This window comes from Sinocyclocheilus anshuiensis, unplaced genomic scaffold, assembly GCF_001515605.1.
Source record: "Sinocyclocheilus anshuiensis isolate Anshui unplaced genomic scaffold, SAMN03320099.WGS_v1.1 scaffold1554, whole genome shotgun sequence".
In the NCBI taxonomy this organism is placed as follows: Eukaryota; Metazoa; Chordata; class Actinopteri; order Cypriniformes; family Cyprinidae; genus Sinocyclocheilus; species Sinocyclocheilus anshuiensis.
In genome coordinates, this window is record NW_015547711.1 from 95,281 (window position 1) to 115,504 (window position 20,224).

Genomic DNA, 20,224 nt, shown 5'->3' on the forward strand with positions numbered 1-20,224 from the left:
TATATATATATAGTTGTGGGCTTCTCTGAAGCATTTTTGCTCTGAAGGTGTTCAGGTATCATGACTATTTGACTTGGGCTGAACAGCAACAATTGGAGTTCTACCTCTTATTGCGTAGTTTTGAATTTCATGCCTGAAAACATTGCAAGCTTCCCATTTAAATTATTGCAGGGAGAAGAACCCAGTGAATCGGAAGGACCTAAACCTGTGGTGTTTTTGTTATGGAATGAGCTGTGAATTAGGGAAGGACTTGATGTTGCGACGAGGTGTTTTCTTTCCAATGCAATTTTTGATGCCCTTAGAAAGAGTGGTGGGCTTCTTTGTCTTCCTGTTTTTTGGCCCATGCAGCAAGACTGTCTGTTGTGAGGCCTTTCTGTGATCTTGCCCTTTTTTCTCCCTTGCCTTTCATGGAAACCTGTCCCAGAGAAATGCCATTGCTTTGATGGTGTCAAGAACAAAGTCTAAATGCTGCACTCCAAACTTGTTCCTTGCTTTTATAGAATGAAGAAAAAAAAAAAAGAAAAAAGAGTGGCGTGAAGAGTAGGATTGACCTTAAAATACCTCATATCACTGTAAAAATAAGAAAACCAGGGACATGTTTCATGTAGTGAAAATATTGTAGTATGTGTCAGCTTATTGTATAATCATATAAAGCCACCCGTGTTTACATAAAGCTAATTTGTTGGAGTACAATTTCATTTTTTTTTCTGTTAAGCGGTGATGCCAAGCAGTGTTTCATTGTAGAGTAATCCCTAGACTTTCATGATTTGTCTCATATCTCCCTTGTTTTTGTTACTTGCCATGTGTTTTGATATGATTTCTAGAGAGACTTTGTTTACAATAATGTACAAAAACACTAAAAAAATGTTTGTTTTCATTTTGTTTCTAATGCATGATATGAAGTTTTTTTTTTTTAATTTTTATGGCTTTCCTCTGATTACTATTGCACCAAATGTTTGTAGCATATATTGTCCCGACTTCAGTCTAATTTTTGTCATAGGGCTGTACGTGTCAGATGACTTTATAAATGATTAGGTAAGCCAATAAAAACCTTTTGTTATAAAACAAACCCTATTTTAACATTTGTCCAAATAAGGTTAGTGGGGTAACATTAGGCCAGTTAATACAGTAGGAAATGAGAATGTTTTTGTTTGGTTTTTTTCATGCTCTGTCTACTCAACTCTCGGTAATGATGTTCCTGAGGTTGTGATGTGGAAAAAAAAAAATCTATGTGATTCCCTTGGAATATGTATAGGAATGTGTTTTTGAATCGACTTAATTATGGGTATGTCACATGAAGATAGAGAAGAAGGTGTGTGAATGAAAATGGGATTTAAAAAGAGCATTCATGCCATTGTGTACAGTATAATGTAACTTTTTCTTGTTCAGTTATGGCCAAATTAAATGACATCTCAAAGGTAAGAAATGAGGATAATAATAATAAGCTGATGACAAATTTGAAAATTTTTGCAACAAGTAATATGAAGAGAATGCATTTTTTGCAAAATATTTAAGCAAATTGTTTGAATTAGATGTATTAAAGTATGCCCAACGTTTTAGTAAAAAATGTAGTTGCTTTGCCATTTACCAAACTAGTGTTTTAGAACTAACTTTAGGAGTTTGTACTTTAATTAAAATTAAATACTTAACGTGTACTCTTAATTCATTTTACTGAATTTAATTTCTAAGGAAATTAACATACAATTGCAAAATAAAATTAAAAGGGAAAATAGTTTTGAGTTTTTCAAAGGACATGCCATTTACCTCTACACTGGTTGTTTTGACCCAGCAGTTAGGTTAAATGTTTAACCCAACCTTCTGGGTAGTAACCCAACCACTGGGTCAAAACAACCCAATAGCTGGGTTTGTCCATATTTTACCCAGCGCTGGGTTATATTTAACTCAGCATTTTTTAGAGTGTATAGCTGTCAAAAGAGGAAATGTAAAAAAAAACATCCCTACCATATGGTTATTTACTGAATCGTTATCTGTTATGTATCACCAGGTGGCAGCAAAATTCACAAGTCATATAAAATCTTGACTCAAATTCTGTTGTTGCAACAAAAGGGTATATCCATTAGATCAAAATAAGTGATTTACCATTTATCTAACAAGGAAAAACCGTGTTCTGTTATTGGATGTTGTCAAATGTGATGAGTATTTTACATGAGTAAACATCAGTTCCTCTGGGCAAGAATCAGAGTTTAAGTCAGTCTGGGTTGAATCTTTTCTGAAATGTAAATTGATCTGTTCTGACAGCATTGGTATAAAATGGACAGCAGCACATGCTGGTATATCTTACAAAAAAAACAAAACCTTTTATTCATATTTTCATGAAGACACCTTTTCTGTAGCCTCTAGTGGAAAAAAGACATCATACATAAATTACAGTACAAAGGGCTTTATTTTATGAGCCCATACAAACAGGTTTCATGTTGCTGGGAAACAGAAAGATAAATAGTTTCCTGATTGAACAATTTAACCAAATCATATTTTTTTACAGTCAACCAGATCTCAATCAAAACATACACGATGCACAATGGCTGTAAATACTTGTTTTTTATTTGCCATCTGTAAAAAAATAGGTCGAACTTCAAGTAAATGGAGTTAGTGACTTAGCAACAGGACCATTTAAATTTCCAGTAAACCAGGCTTGACTGTTATGACTTGAACTCTGGTCAAAATTTACAATAGTTTGTTTTATTACATTTTAGCCTTTTATTACATAGCAGAGTGTGTATGTGCTTAAGGGTTTAGTTAACAGCGAGATTTAGTGAGATTCACTTTATAATGCCTCTCTGATTCAGCTCTCATAATCAGTATAAATGTTAAATAATGAATATGCAGTTGTCCGTTACAGTTTTAATAGGTTTTCTTTTTCAGCTCTTTCATACTATAACCTTGTAATCTAGAAATAAAAGGATTTTCAATGCAATACAGGTATTCCAAGTAAAATACAGGTAAAACTGTTTATATCAGTCCTGAATTAATGAAATTTAATTCAGATGTTCTCTCAGTGACTCAGTTGGACCTGGGTGATACTAGATTGGTGCGTGCTACATTTCATAAAAGGGTAAAGTGCATTAAGGCCCTCTAGATTAATAAAACACCAGATGACAACACACTTTAAGAGTTTTTATGTGACTGTAAACTTTTATGACAGTGATTCAGTCTGACCTACCATTTGTCACAAAATGTTGCATGGTGTCAGGCTATTTGAGTAGTGATGATGTTTGTGTGTATTCACTTCTTCAGTAGGCTACACTGTAAAAAAAATTCTGTAGTTTTTACAAAATAATTTTGGCAGCTGTGGTTGCCAGAATAATTTTGTAAAAAATACAGAAAAACTGTAAACACATTTACGGCCAAAAACGGTAAATTGTACAGTACAAAACTGTAATTTACAAACAAGAAAATTTGAATGTAAACCAGTAAATTCAACAATGCACACTGCTATTAAAATCTGTTTTGTACCTTTAACATACTGACAACCACCATAATAATGCAGGTGGTAAAAGAGAAAGCCACATGAAGAATCAAAGCTCATCACAAGTAGATTCGCCACAAGCAGAAGTATATACTAATATATAGAAGGTGCACAGAGTCATTCATGCAAACACAAAACACCATCATGGTAACACACATGATACTTAAATAATGCATTAAACTTTCATTAAACAACAGAAAATGTAACAAAGCCCAAATATACATAACAAAAACTATTAAAAAAACTTAATATCAGTTTACAGTTTTTGACTGTAAATTATGCATTTATTTGTTATTTTTACTTCTAAAAACTGTAAAATGAACAGCATTTTACTGTACAATTACATGAAATGTCTGGTTAGATATTTTACAGTTTTTCCCTGTATATAGTACGGGAACTTACTGTTAACCTATTAACAGTTTTTTTCCGTAGCGTTTTTACAAAATTTTACAGTTAAAATTACACTCATTTTTTACAGTGTATACTGTACAATTTGGCAATGTAATCACAAGTTGGTAATCCAATGTATTTTCCCCCCAAATTCTGACTGGTTTCAGAATTCACAACTCTTTTTTTTTTTTTTACAGTTCACATTAACGGACATTGTTCTCATCCCCCTATGTATTGTATTGAATATAGACGGTGTTGGAATGTCATGTGATTTTTGACCAAAGAACAGTATTAGTAATGTTATACATCAATATATCTTATGACGTGGTAATTATTTAAGAGCAGCCTTTGTTCATTTGCTTATCAAGGGTTTGGTGTCAAAGGTCCCAAAATTAATCAGTGGGTTTAAAAATATTTGCCCGCATATTATCTAATAAGTCGTAACATTCGTTTAACGAAATACAAAATCTTGTCATCAGAAGTCTGACTCTGGGTACATGACGTGCTATCAGTGCAGTGATGACATGGGCCGTTAAAGGTGCAATAGGTGATTGTCTTCAGAAATTTTTTTTGTTATGCTGGTTGAAAGTCTCTTCACATCACGACAGCAATCGCTAAGTGGTCTAAATGTATTTATCTGTATTTATATATTCTGTGGAAGGCGTAGGACCAAGAAATGTTCGTCCAATCAAAACGTTCAGTCCGAGCGTTTTAATTGGCTTATCTACCTGCCTATCAGCATATGTATTTGCATACCTCTGCGCACCCTGTTCGCGCAGACAGGATACGTCATCAGCGCGTTCACGCACGCTGTGCAGACAGAGCGAGAATAGCAGACAAACATTAACCAGCCGATCTTCCTTCATGGTATTGTAGTACTTTTACTAACTGTACTATAAAGTTTTCTCACCGGTGAATGACACATGATGTAGCCCAGCGGTTCCCAATTCCAGTCCTCGCGCAAGGGAAGCAGGGGACATCTGTTGAAGTTTACTTCACTTCAGAACATTCATTCACAGATTTGCGCTGCGCAGCGTCTTCACATACAGACGAAACTAGCGCGGTAAAGTTAGTTTTAGGTTTGATATTCGCTGGATATTCGCCTAGGCTGCTTTAGGGACCGTCTGCAAATTTACCTCTCAGTACGAAACGAAGTCCAATAATACAAATTAGGTTTACAACGCCATAGTAAATGCCTTGTGGGCAAACTGTAGACTGACTTACTACACATGAAATTTTGCCAATATCTTCCTTACTGTACATACAGTACATAATTATTCTTAGAAAACAATTACTGTAATTCACCATAAAGGGTTTTTTATGTTTCAAAGGCTGTAGTATGTTTGTAGTTACAAGACTGACTTACTACAGGTGAAAGTTTGCCAATATCTTCCTTACTGTACATACAGTACATACTTAATCTTAGAAAAAAATACTGTAGTTCACCAAAAGGGTTTTTTCATGTTCCAAAGGCTGTAGTATGTTTGTAGTTAAAAGACTGACTTACTACAGCTGAGATTTTGCCAAAATCTCCCTTACTGTATGTACAGTACATAATTATTCTTAGAAAACAAAAGGGTTTGTTCATGTTCCAAAGGCTGTAGTACATTTGAAGTTACAAGACTGATTTGCTACAGGTGAAATTTTGCCAATTTATTTCTTACGGTACGTACAATACATAATTATTCTTAGATAACAATTACTGTAATTCACCATAAGTGTTTTTTTATGTTCCAAAGGTTATAGTACATTTGTAGTTACAAGACTGACTTACTACAGGTGAAATATTGCCAATATCTCCCTTACTGTACATACAGTACATAATTATTCTTAGAAAAAAAATGCTGAAATTCACCAAAAGTGTTTTTTTTTTTTCACGTTCCAAAGGTTGCAGTATGTTCGTAGTGACCAGACTGACTGACTTACAGCTGAATTTTTGCCAATATCTTCCTTACTGTATATACAGTACATAATTATTCTTAGAAAACAATTACTGTAATTCACAATGAGGTTTTTTTTTTTTTATGTTCCAAAGGTTGTAGTACGTTTGTAGTTACAATACTGACTTACTACAGGTGAAATTTTGCCAATATATCCCTTACTGTACGTGCAGTACATAATTATTCTTAGAAAACAATTACTGTAATTGCCCAAAAGGGTTTTTTTTATTTGCCAAAGGTTGTAGTACATTCCTATTTACAAGACTGACTTACTACAGGTGAAATTTTGCCAATATATCCCTTACTGTACGTGCAGTACATAATTATTCTTAAAACAATTACTGTAATTGCCCAAAAGGGTTTTTTCATGTTCCAAAGGCTGTAGTACGTTTGTAGTTACAAGACTGATTTACTACAGGTGAAATTTTGCCAATTTCTTTCTTACTGTACGTACAGTACATAATTATTCTTTAAAAAATACTCTTAAAAAACAATTACTGTAATTCACCAAAAGGTTTTTTTTCTTGTTCCAAAGGTTGTAGTACGTTTGTAGTTACAAGACTGACTTACTACAGGTGAAATGATGCCAATATCTCTCTTACTGTACGTACAGTACATAATTATTCTTAGAAAACTATTACTGTAATTCACCATAAGGGTTTTTTTATGTTTCAAATGCTGTAGTACATTTGTAGTTACAAGACTGATTTACTACCGGTGAAAGTTTGCTAATATTACCCTTACTGTACATACAGTACATAATTATTCTTAGAAAACAATTACTATAATTGCCCAAAAGGGTTTTTTCATGTTCCAAAGGCTGTAGTACATTTGTAGTTACGAGACTGACTTACTACAGGTGAGATTTTGCCAATATCCAAGATATTTATATCAAAGATATTTTCTAAGAACAATTATGTACTGTACGTACAGTAAGGGAGATATTGGCAATATTTCACCTGTAGTAGATCTGTCTTGTAACTACAAACATACTACAGCCTTTGGAACATGAAAAAACCCTTTTGGTGAATTACAGTAATGGTTTTCGAAGAATAATTATGTACTGTATGTATAGTAAGGGAGATATTGGCAAAATTTCACCTGTAGTAAGTCAGTCTTATAATTACAAAAGTACTACAACCTTTGGAACATAAAGAACCCATTATGGTGAATTAAAGTAATTGTTTTCTAAGAATAATTATATACTGTACGTACAGTAAGTGAGATATTGGCACAATTTCACCTGTAGTAAGTCATTCTGGCCACTAGGAATGTACTACAATCTTTGGAACATGAAAAAACCCTTTTGGTGAATTACAGTAATTGTTTTTAAGAATAAGTATGTACTGTATGTACAGTAAGAAAGAAATTGGCAAAATTTCACCTGTAGTAAGTCAGTCTGGCCACTAGGAATGTACTACAATCTTTGGAACATGAAAAAACCCTTTTGGTCAATTACAGTAATGGTTTTTGAAGATTATGTACTGTATGTACAGTAAGGATTATATTGCCAAACTTTCACCTGTAGTAAGTCAGTCTGGCCACTAGGAATGTACTAAAACCTTTTGAACATAAAAAAAAACCCTTTTGGTGAATTACAGTAATTGTTTTATAAAAATAATTATGTACTGTATGTATAGTAAGGGTGATATTGGCAACATTTCAGCTGTAGTAAGGCAGTCTGGCCACTAGGAATGTACTACAGCCTTTGGAACATGAAAACAGCCTTTTGGTGAATTACAGTAATTGTTTTTTAAGAATAATTATGTACTGTATGTACAGTAAGAAAGAAATTGGCAAAATTTCACCTGTAGTAAATCAGTCTTGTAACTACAAACGTACTACAGCCTTTGGAACATGAAAAACCCTTTTGGTGAATTACTGTCATTGTTTTCTAAGAATAATTATGTATTGTACGTATAGTAAGAAAGAAATTGGCAAAATTTCACCTGTAGTAAATCAGTCTTGTAACTACAAACGTACTACAGCCTTTGGAACATGAAAAAAAACCCCTTTTGGTGTATTACAGTAATTTTTTTCTAAGATGAATTATGTACTGTATGTACAGTAAGGAAGATATTGGCAAAATCTCACCTGTAGTAAGTCAGTCTCATAACTACAAATGTACTACAGCCTTTGGAACATAAAAAAAAACAAAAAAATTTGGTGAATTACAGTAATTTTTTTCTAAGATTAATTATGTACTGTATGTACAGTAAGGGAGATATTGGCAAAAGTTCACCTGTAATGAGTCAGTCTGGCCACTAGTAATGTACTACAGCCTTTGGAACATGAAAAAACCTTTTTGGTGAATTTTAGTACTGTTTTCTAAGAATAACTACGTACTGTATGTACAATAAGAGAGATATTGGAAAAATTGAATGTGTAGTAAGTCAGTCTTGTATCTAGGAATGTACTAAAACCTTTGGAGTGCGGGAAAAAAATGGGTAAATTGCTATAATTTTGTCATAAAATGTTTGTGTACTGTACATACAGTAAAGGAGGTATTGGTAAAATTTCACCTATAGTAAGTTAGTATTGTAACTAGGAATGTACTATGACCTTTGAAACATTAATAAAAACACTTCTGGTGAATTACAGTATTTTTTCATGAAAATATTTGTGTACTGTACAGTAAGGGAGATATCGGCAAAATATCAAATGTAGTAAGTCAGTCTGACCACTAGAAATGTGCTACAACCTTTGGAACATGAAAAAAAAACCTTTTGGTGAATTTTAGTACTTTTTTTCTAAGAATAATTATGTACTGTATGTACAGTAAGAGAGATATTGGCAAACCTTCACCTGTAGTAAATCCATCTGGCCACTAGGAATGTACTACAACCTTTGGAACATAACAAAAGCCTTTTGGTGAATTACAGTAATTGTTTTCTAAGAATAATTATGTACTGTATGTACAGTAAGGGAGATATCGGCAAAATCTCACCTGTAGTAAGTCAGTCTGGACACTAGGAATGTACTACCACCTTGAACTGCCGTTTGGGTACTTACAGTAGTTTTTTATGCACATAATTGTGTACTGTACTGCATATATGAAGGAAGGTATTGGCAAAATCCCACCTGTAGTAAATCACTGAGAGTTATACACGCTTTACAGTTTGGCAATATTTTATTTGAAATGTTAAAAGTCACTTTAGTTAAAATACATATACATTTAAAACCAAATCGGTGGAATTGTCAGACGGTCCCTTACGCATCAAGCGCCGCTATAGCACGTCAAAGCTTTTTCCAGTTTAAATTTGCTGCTACAATACACTTAGGCGGTTTTTAAATAAGATTTTCATGTCGATATAAAGTTGTTGCATATTCTTAAAACTAATCGTGGTAGTGGTATCTTTGTAGGACTGTCGTCGACTCTATAGAACAGTGGCACGCGAAAGCGAATGTCTGGCGAATATCGAACCTAAAACTAACTTTACCAAGCTGACGAAACTTACTTGTGAAGTGTGACATAATATACCTCTGTAAATAAATACTATTTAAATTCACGTCTCGCATACTTTAATGCCCTTTGTATGGAACATATACGCTCGCTTCGAACTGGAATCATGGCGGAATATCCGGTGATGTACACTTCCCAGGGCACTCACGGTCGAATAGAACAAACATCGCACGTGATAAGAGATACATATGAAATGTGCAGAGCAGGAGGGCGTGAGGATTGGAATTGGGAACCGCTGATGTAGCCTATTGTAATGTTGTCTCTGGTGTTCTGATCTGTGAGTGTAAATGCGTTCAGGGGGCGTGGCCTTGGATGGAGATTGCAGGGAGGGTGGGACATTGGCTTTCAGTGCTATCAGGCTAAAGTTAGCATTTTCCAAGATCTCCTACTGCACCTTTAATTAAGTGAAGAACTTAACTGACTTCTGAAAATAAAAGTTAAATTGATATTTATATAGTTTGTCCACTTAAATAGGCTACGTGTTGCATATGTCTTTGGAATTTATAGGCTGAGCACAATAAGGAACTATTCCAAATCATTCTTATAAGTCAATTATGTATTGTTTACGCTTATTTAAACCCCATGCGCAGCATATTCAAGTGTAATTAAGCGTATTTAAATATTAATATTTAAACATCTTCGGTCAACAAACTTCCCTGTAGTTCACCTGCATTACCCTTCCGGGAGGTGTGACTTTACAGTAGACGTCAATGTCATTATTTATCTTTAGCGCTCCCCCTGATCGCAGGATTTAAACTGGTCTACCTAACACCTTCTAATCACTGAACAGAGAGCAGTGCTAGACAAACAGTCACCAGAGGATCTGTTTTTTTTTCTTTTTTTTTCTCTCTTTACGGTACCTGTTTCTTACGATAAGTAGCCTACTGCACTGCCATTCGGACTAAAATTTGAAAATGAATATACCACTAAAGACCATTCTGATCTTCTGCTTGGTGGCTGCAACGACTGCACAATGTGAGTGTATTTCTTAGAGAAATGTGGATGGGATGTCATATTTAGCTGAAAAAAAAAAGTTCCTTGGCTGGTCGTTGTAGACTATTATGGACATATATATTATTGGATTCTTAAATCGTGATTGCAAATTGGCTTACACTTACGTTTTAAACGATTGTTATTGCTGTAAACTCTGTTGTCATGTTGGTAGTAATGTTTTGTAATTCGGACACAAGTTTTCAGAATCCTTGACTACTTGGTTTAACATACTTGGCTTAGACCTAACTTTATAATTACTTAATTATTCATCATTTTGTGTGTGTTAACGTAGAAAATTTGTAATTTATTTAAATGATTTTGAAGAATGCTTAAGTCTTGAACTTTAGTTCATTAAATATTAAAATAGTGACATTCTTAATGACCTGCCATCTTTAAGAATAATTTATTAGATCCTCTAAAAGCCAAAAATAATTCACAGTTATGGATTGTTTGACGCTTTGTAGAACTTTTTGTCACAGAGTAATGAATAATCCTAAATCAACACTTGAATTTTCTGTTATTTATCTGCAGACAGGCTGGCCAGTTGAGTTAACCATTTATTTGAGATTTCAATCAGTGTGCCTTAAAATTTAATTTTTAAAGGGATAGTTCACCCAAACAGTCATTTTTACTTAGAAGAGCTCAAGTTGGTAAGCAACTAGTTGGGCAACCTCATATTTTATATAATGACCTTATATTTGCTAATATTTTTTGTGTTTTATTTTTTGTTTTGTACTCGATTTTAGGCGTGGAAAAACAATATTACATAAATTCTTTACATATGTACTTTACATGAATGCTCTTTTGGCTAGGCATATTCTATTAATTATTAATTTGGAGTAGTTAACCTTGAGCTGGCACTTCCTTGTAGATGGGAAATTGGCATGTGAACTTTGTTATTTTCATCATGAGGTGTCTGAGTAACTGTTGAAATTGTATTGCTTACAAAGTCCATACCATTTTTATTGGATTTTCAAAGATTATTTTCCACTGATATGAGTAGATAAGGTATGATTAAGGACCCCAAATAGAGAACTTATTTGATTCAAATAGACTTGAAGACAAAGCAGTTTTTTCCAGGAAGCAAACAATGAAAAACAAACAACTACATAATTTTTTTCCTTTTGCATTTTTCTTCATATCTTCAAGTGACATTTCTGATAACTTGCACATAGTCACATATACAGTGGCCTCAAAACATATTTGTAAGCTTAAGTCATACAAAATGTTATATTATTACGTTAATCTGTTAACTATGGGCATGCCATTAACATTTGACAACCAGACATTGTCGACATACTTTTGTCTTAATTTTGACAATATATTTATAATTTGATGCATAATAAATCAGTTTTATTTTTTTATTTTGCTTGAAATCTGTGTACGTGTTAAATTTCTTTAAAATAAATGCCTCTTATTTTGATATTTTATGATTCTAATGTGAAGCCATTCATACAGCTTAAATGTTTGAAATATTTTTGGAGACACTGCACACATTTTATCTAATCACATCTTTATTTGGTTGTTTTACGTACCACAGCATAAGGTTATTTGTCACTTAGACATGTTTATTCAAAGTAACTTTCAGTAATTGTGTTAGTTAGTTAGTAACATTCATAGTGCAACCTTGGGCTGGGTGCCTTGGTGAATACTATAATAACGCTAAAGTTCATGTTTTTCCCCCTCATTCAATATTATGTTGACAATTCAGATTATCTAACATTAAGAATCAGCTGAATCTGTCTGTCAACTACACATATAATTGGCTGAATCTGGTCTGTCAAATACACATAATATCATATAATGGTTTTATGGAAAACATGGGGGTAGTTTCATCATGCAGAATGGACTATGCGATTAAGAGAAAACAAAGAAGAGTAGAGAAAAGCATAGTGTAATTCTAATGTGTCACTGTTTCCAGGTAACATATTTCATGATTTTCCTCCCATTTCTTGTTCACCATATCATATGGTCTTTCTGATGCCTTCCTTTAACATGAAAAATCTCCCACCACAGCTACTACAGATGTAACAAGCAGTTTCACAGCTGAGAGCACAGATACTCCTACCAGCACAACTGATGCCATCACAGTCACCACAGAAGGTATTCTCATCTCCATAACCAGGAACTCCACCATCAGGCCTAAAGGCTACATAGTAACTTTTAATCATAAGAAGAAATTGTCCTTAAAATCATAGTTCACGCAAAAAAAAAAAAAAAATCTTTACTGTTGTGTTGATTATTTAAATTGCCTTGACATTTTCTGCTACAGTGTACTTGTTACTGTTTCATAACAGCAGGCTGATTTTGTTTTCTGAAAGTTAGCAGCACCCTGGTTCCCTTGACAAAAAAGTTTATGATTCTTACATGTTTTATTCATCATGATAATCCAAACAAATAAACCCAACTTTTATTAATTTTGAATCCTAAATACAGTCAGAAGTAATAAGCTAAATGTAGGCTAGAAATGAGCTACACTACGGTTGCATGACTTCAACATTACCATTATTAAGCTTCTGACAACTTTTTCATTCTTCATTTAAAAAACATTATCCCTGAAAGCTTACAATAGAGTTGTTTGCAAGAGCGTGATTATAAACACAGTAAGGCTGTAGACTAGAAAGTAGCTGAGTTTATTTTTTTGTCATTTTGACTTTTAATGTCCCCAAAAACCTCAGTCCCATTTAAGAACTTGTTAGCAACCGTCTTTTTCAAGACAAGTAAAAGCTTTTTAAAAAATCACAAGGGGGTATTACTGATGTAGTGTATGTCATAGAATAAAACATGAAAATACCTTGAGCTTGTGTTAACCATAATGTAATTTGTTACATGTCTATCCTGACCACTCAATTCTGATTCATCAATCGTGCCATTCAAAGGTTTAGTATTTCCTATATTCACAGCTGCTGATGGTAACAGCGTTGACTTTTTTATTATTTGTATTTCAGGTAAAAGCTGTCTTTGCAGTATTTAGGGTAATGAAAAGGGATGGGGTTTTGCTTAAAACAAATAATCTGCTGTAGAATGTTTTTTTTTCTCTTGTATTAGACACAACAACATAAAGTTATAATGTGATATATTCCATTTTACATACGTAAAATACATGTAACATTACACTTCTTCCCCCATGATTAACATCATTGGATCTTCAAAAAAAAGATTTCCTTGGCTATAAAATCCAGCATTTTTTTATGTCATTGGAGCTTCAAAAAAGAAAGCTTTCCTTGGATATAAAACGCAAAATAAGATACAAATATATAATGGTCATTGTTGTTTTGAAGAGCACAAGTTGGTAAGCAAATTGGGCTGGGTGCCTTACTGAAGAGGATAGTAACTCAACAGTTCATGGTTTTTCCCCTCATTCAATTTTGTGTAGAAACTTCAGACTATCTAACATTGAGAAACATTCAGAACACGATCTGATGAATCTTTCTGATTTCTAATTATTATTATTATTAAATTATTAAATTAAATGATTCTTTCTGTCAAATATACATAATATCATATAATGGTTTTATGGAAAACATGGGGTAGTTTCCTCATGTAGAAAGGACTATGCGATTAAAAGAAAACAAAGAAGTGGTGTTTGGTATTTTGTGTGTGGATTTGGCAGTGGGAACTTTCCCAGCTGTAATAGAAGAGTAGAAAAAGCAGAGTGTAATGCTAAAGTGTCACTGTTTCCAGGTAACATTTCATGTTTTTCCGGTAACACTTTATTTCGATAGTCCACTTTAGACATTCTATTAACAGTAAGTAACTTTGCAACTACATGTCAACTAGCAGTTAGTAGAGTGTTAGTAGACTGTCTGCTTAATATCTTCTAACACTTTCTTTGTCAACTTATTCTACTAACCCTAAACCTACCCTAACAGTCTACTCTGAGAGTTAGTAGACATGTAGATGCAAATTAATGAGAATTAGTTGACATGTAGTTGACATGTAGTTACAAAGTTACTTATAGTTAGTATAATGTCTAAAGTGGACTATCGAAATAAAGTGTAACCGTTTTTCCTCCCATGTCTTGTTCACCATATCATATGGTCTTTCTGATGCCTTCCTTTAACATAAAAATCTCCCACCACAGCTACTACAGATGTAACAAGCAGTTTCACAGCTGAGAGCACAGATACTCCTGCCAGCACAACTGATGCCATCACAGTCACCACAGAAGGTATTCTCATCTCCATAATCAGGAACCCCACCATCAGGCCTAAAAGCTACATAGTAACTTTTAATCATAATAAGTTGTCCTTAAAGGCATAGTTCCAGCAAAATATAATACATTTTGTCTTTATTTACTAATGTGTTGATGTTTTAAATTGCCTTGGCATTTTCTCCTTCAATGTAGCCTACTTGTTACTGTGTGATAACAGCAAGCTGATTTTGTTTTCTGAATACAATGCTAGAGAGAGATATAGAGTGCTGCAGTGATGACATTTTTTGTAGGCCAACCCGCAAGTTATCATCACCCTGGTTCCTTTGACAAAAAAAGTTTATGATTCTTATGTTTTATTCAGCATAATCCTCACAAATAAACCCAACTTTTATTAATTTTGAATCCTAAATACAATCAGAAGTAATAAGCTAAACATAGGCTAGAAATGAACTACACCACAGTTGCATGACTTCAACATTACCATTAAGCTTCTGACATCTCTTTCAGTCTTGATTTAAAAAAAAAACTTTTTCAAGAAAAGTAAAAGCTTTAAAAAAAAAATCACAAGGGGGAATTACTGATGTATTATATGTCATAGAATAAAACATGAAAATACGTTGAGCCTGTGTTAACCACAGACCTTATATTGGGAATTTAACTAAAATGGACGACGAAAGCAGTGCTAAAAATGCAAAAAAAAAAGGTTTTGATCTATGTTATCTCTGCAGCACTCTTTAAAGGAGACATATTATGCCCCTTTTTACAATATGTAATATAAGTCTCTGGTGTCCCCAGAATGTGTCTGTGACGTTTCAGCTCAAAATACCACACCGATATTATATCTATTTTGAGTAGAAGCAGAAACACGCTGTTTTTCGTGCCTGTCTCTTTAAATGCAAATATGTTGCTGCTCCCCGCTCCTTTTTCCGAAATAGAGCTGTGGCTGGCTGTGCCATTAGAGCTCGGACCTGCTAAAAACATCTGTTTTGGTTCTAATTATCATGTTTATTGCGCTGAAATCATGCGTTTTAAACCATATTAGTTTAAACGTATGATATACGGTTTTCTGAGTGCACACATCCGAAGCACACGGACAGAAAGCAGCTCTCACAGCATGTGAGTACTAAACTAAGTTCTCATTCACATTTCACACACAAGTTTACGTTTAAAACACACATGAGTTATGAAAACAGTCGGTTATGTCTGTGAAGGTAAAGAGCTGGGAAAGAAATCGTATGTTTATATTAGATCTGTGTGGCAACAGCTTAATATACAGTAAATAAATCAATAAATCCTCTGCTCTGTTGTCTCCTCTGAGGCTGGGACTCTAAATAGTGTTCTGTTTTCATCTGTGCAGCCAAAGACAGAACAGTTAGCGTGTTTTGCTCAAACCTTCGCCATGGCATTAGAACTGGTACACTGCTGTTGCTTGCGAAATCAAAATGACGGCGCCATGGGTGGAAACTTACAGATTAAGGGGCGGTAATATTATAATGAGATGCCTTTGCGACATCACTAGGGAAGCGAAATCAGACTCGCTCGTTTTTTCAGACGCTTGCAGAAAAAAGGCTTACCAAAACAAAGTTACTGGGTTCATCTTTTTCACGTTTCTTTGGTTGGTAGATGCACTGGGGACCTGATTGATTATAGCACTTAAAACCTGGAAAAGTCAGATTTTCATGATATGTCACCTTTAAGGTCTGTCATATAACCATTATGTAATTTGTTACATGGCTCTCTTGATCACTCAATTCTGATTGGTCAGTCATGCCATTCAAAGGTCTATAGTAGGGATGCACCGAATGTTCAGCAACTGAAATTATTCGGCCGAAAATAGCAAAAAAAAGCTCTTTCGGTGTTTGGCCGAATAAGCGAAAAGACCGAATAAATTGTACCGAACAATGACGTGATGCGATCAAATAAGAGGAAGGGGTGAATGTTGCTGGTTACTGTATGGTGATTGAAATCGTGAAATGGCTTTAAACAATTACGTTCGAATTGCATGTATTCTGACAGCGCTGCACAAACTCGCGGCGCTATCTGCTTGTTAAAGGGTTAGTTCATCCAAAAATGAAAATTGGCTTGTGTTTTACTCGCGCATTCATAATAAAACGTGCTTCACACGGCTCCGGGGCGTGAATAAAGGCCTTCTGTAGTGAATCCATGCCTTTTTGTAAGAAAAATATCCATATTTCAAACGTAATAAACACTTTTTATCACTTCCACCAACTGTCATACGTGGAAGCCATTCCGGCGGATGACCTAGCACGTCGGTGTTGTGTGATAAGTGACGAACGCGGAGAGACAACAAAACAAAACGCCGGTCACGAATTAGAAGAACAGACTGAAGATTTGCAAAGAAAAATGTCGGAGGATTTCGATATAAGCCAAGAGGAGACTCTTGCTAAAGTAAAGAAACTTTGCTTCCTTTGCTCCTATAAACAAACCCGTGAGACTAGCATATCTCAGAGGCATGCCCGCTGCGCATACGTCATACGCCCTCTATTAATACATTTATTATAACATTCACAATTGGGATCTGTAATATTTTCTAATGTTTAAAAAAAAAATGTCTTCCGCTCAGCAAGGCTGCTTTTATTTCAAAAATGCATGCCTTATTCAAGAAGGGGGTCTGATGGCCAAAAAATATTATTTTACTAACTTATTAATTTTGTTAAATTGTGCTTTGTTAGTATAATGTCTGCTAGAATGTAAAAAAAATGTTCAGTGTTAAATATTTTTAAATTATTTTTTGTAATTGATTTTTTCTTTGAAAAACAAGACAAAATAGTAAAAAGCACATTTTGGCTATTTCATTTATGCAATGGTGAAAAAAATTGGCAAAATACGTGGGGGGAAAAAAACTAGAAAAACCGTGTTCGGTATTCGGCCTTCGGCATTCGGCCCAGTGTTTCATTTTGTTTGGTTTCGGCTTCGGCCAAGAATTTTCATTTCGGTGCATCCCTAGTCTATAGTGTTTCTTAATATCCACAGCCACTGATGGAAACAGCATAGTCTGCTTATTAATATAACTACATAACACTGCAGAGTGCAGACTCGCTCTTTCTTGTTTCATACAATCGCAACTTAAGTTTTAACATTATTTTTAATATTGTTATAGTGTTCATCTTGTAGGCAGATTGTTTTGTAAAATGTATTTTTAATTTTTTTCTTAGTGGCAGCTATAAGATAAAGTACAGGTAAAGGTATAAAATATTGTCAACTCAAATCAATATTTCTTCTACACATATTTATTTAATAAGTAGCTGTGTAATATTGAATAATGAAATTACAGTCAGGTCATTATCAGAAAAATGACCAGATTATCATTAAGAAGGTCATTGTCACAAAACAAACCCCTTCAGGGTGATATAAGACTGATCACCCAGTTGGAGTTTATTATGGTCTTTCTGCAACCTCCCCTTACATAAAACCTTTCCCGCAGCCCCTCAGGAAAGCACTATGACACAAGGTACTCCCACCTTTTTAATCCTAAATCCCACCAGCTTGCCTAAAGGCTACATAATAACATTTTTACTTAAGAAGTCATTCTCAAATGCATAGTTCACCCAAAAAATTTAATTGTTTTTCTGTACTATCGTGTTAATGGTTAAAATAATTTTCCTTTTTTTATGCTGCAGTGTCCTTGTTTCTGTTTGATAAGTAAGAAATAAACCTGATCATCTTCTCTGAATCCAAAGCTGGTCTATTAGGTCTGCCATACAAACATTATGTAATTTGTTACATGGCCCTCAGGATCACTCAAATCTGATTGTTCAGTTGCGGCATTCAGTATTCTGATATTTCTTCATTTTTGCTGTGTTCGGTGGCAATGCCATATGTCAGTCTGCACATTCATGTAACTGAAAAAGTGCTACTTTCATATGTCTTGTATAACACTGAACTCACGCTCTCTTATTTCATAAAAATGCACATTGTGCCATCTTGCATCTCAGTAATCAGTTGTAATAAAAATTACTTGGAGGATTCAGTATTAATATTACCAGGATTCTTGGAGGTTTCAGAATTAACATTATTATTGTAGTAGTGATCATCTTTTTCTAGACCAATTGTTTTGTACAATGTAATTGACTATTTTTCTTAGAAGAAGCTTTAAGATAAAATACAGGTAAAGGTATAAAATAATTTAAACTCAAATCATTATTTCTTGTCCACATATTTATTTGATAAGTAGCTGTGTAAAAAGTGGGATAATGTACCTACAGTCAGAAGGTCATTATCAGAAAACTAACCCATTCAGGGTAATATAAGACTGGTCCTCCTGATGCAGTTTATTATGGTCTTTCTGCAACCTCCCCTAACATAAAACCTTTCTCCACAGCTCCTGAGGAGACAAGTACTGGTACTTTTAACACAGACACAACAACTGATTCTACAGATGATACTCCTGCCAGCACAACTGCTGCCACCACAACCACTACGACACAAGGTACTCACACCATCATAGTCTTAAATCCCACCAGCAAGCCCAAATGCTTCATAATAACATTAAATCATTAGAAGAAGTCATCCATAATCCTGTCATAATTTACTCACTGTCCTTCCAATCTTGTATGACCTTCTTCTGTGAAACATAAAAGACGAAATTTTAAACAATGTACTTGCAATTACAGTGGATGGGGACTGAAGCCTTTAAGCTTCAAAAAGGCAAAAAAAATTTGAATTAAAGTGTCATAAAGATTTAAAATGAGTTAAAACCAGGAGCTTAATAATACTGATCTGTGAACTAATCATTCAGAACAAAAATGTGAACTAGATCAATCGATGCATTTAAGACTTCCCTTTTTTTTTTTTCTTTTTTTTTTTACCAATCAGATATTGCTACACCATGAACTTGCCAAGGGTAAACTATAGGACAAATGTCAAGATTTTCAGTGAATAATGACTTAAATTTTAGCCTGTTTTATTTAGCTTCATGAAACTTGGAATATAGCACAGAGGTCATATGGACTACTTTTATGACACTAGTGCTTTGAGTCTTTTTTGAAGCTTGAAAACGTGGCAAATGATTGTCATTTTAGAATATATTGATTAAGTAATTTACAGAAAATAACCACTGCTGGAAAAGATCTTTTCTGGTTCACGCAGGTTAAAAATGGCATCATGTTTGTTCATTTTCAAGGTCCCTGTGAATCAAGTCCTTGTATTGGAGACAGTACCTGTGAAGAACGGTTTGGGGGCTTCTTTGCTTGCATCTGCAGGCCTGGGCTTGTTTACTTGGAAATGAGAGGCTGTATTCAAAGTATGATTGGCTCAGTTTTGAATCATCATAACATAAGTGTAGATGTGTGACACAATAATATGCTTAAAGGGTTAGTTCACCCAAAAATGAAAATTAGCCCATAAATTACTCACCCTCAAGTCATCCTAGGTGCATATGACTTTCTTCTTTCAGACGAATCCAGTCGAAGTTATATTAAAAATGGTCTTTGATCTTTCAAGCTGTTTCATGGCACTCAGCGGGTGTTGCATGCATCCGCCCAAAAGCAGTTAAATAAAATGCGCTGATCCATTAAAAAAAAGTGTCTCACACGGCTCCGGGGGGTGAACAAAGGCCTTCTGTAGCGAATCGATGCGTTTTTGTAAGAAAAATATCCATAGTCAAAACGTAATAATCACTTTAATGTAGAGTTTAATGTGGAGAGATCAAAACAAAACAATGGTCAAGAATTAGAAGTACAAAACAAGGATTTGTAAAGAAGAATGTCGGAGGATTTCGATATAAGCCAAGAGGAGACTGGTTTTCCTTTGCTAAAGTAAGGAAACTTTGCTTC

At 34.3% G+C, this 20,224-nt stretch overlaps 1 protein-coding gene across 2 annotated transcripts in view; it reads left to right on the top strand.

Moving 5' to 3' along the window:
- The first annotated feature begins 10,024 nt into the window (after positions 1–10,024).
- muc13b (mucin 13b, cell surface associated) overlaps positions 10,025–20,224 on the top strand; it is a 12,975-nt gene continuing 2,775 nt past the window's right edge. The window contains exons 1-5 of one of the 2 annotated variants that reach the window (XM_016506848.1): positions 10,025–10,255; positions 12,290–12,376; positions 14,358–14,444; positions 18,772–18,879; positions 19,573–19,695. In XM_016506848.1, the coding sequence (XP_016362334.1) occupies positions 10,195–10,255; positions 12,290–12,376; positions 14,358–14,444; positions 18,772–18,879; positions 19,573–19,695 (466 nt within the window). In that variant the 5' untranslated portion in view covers positions 10,025–10,194. The remainder of the gene's footprint in view (positions 10,256–12,289; positions 12,377–14,357; positions 14,445–18,771; positions 18,880–19,572; positions 19,696–20,224) is intronic. The other variant, XM_016506850.1, reaches the window with a different exon arrangement.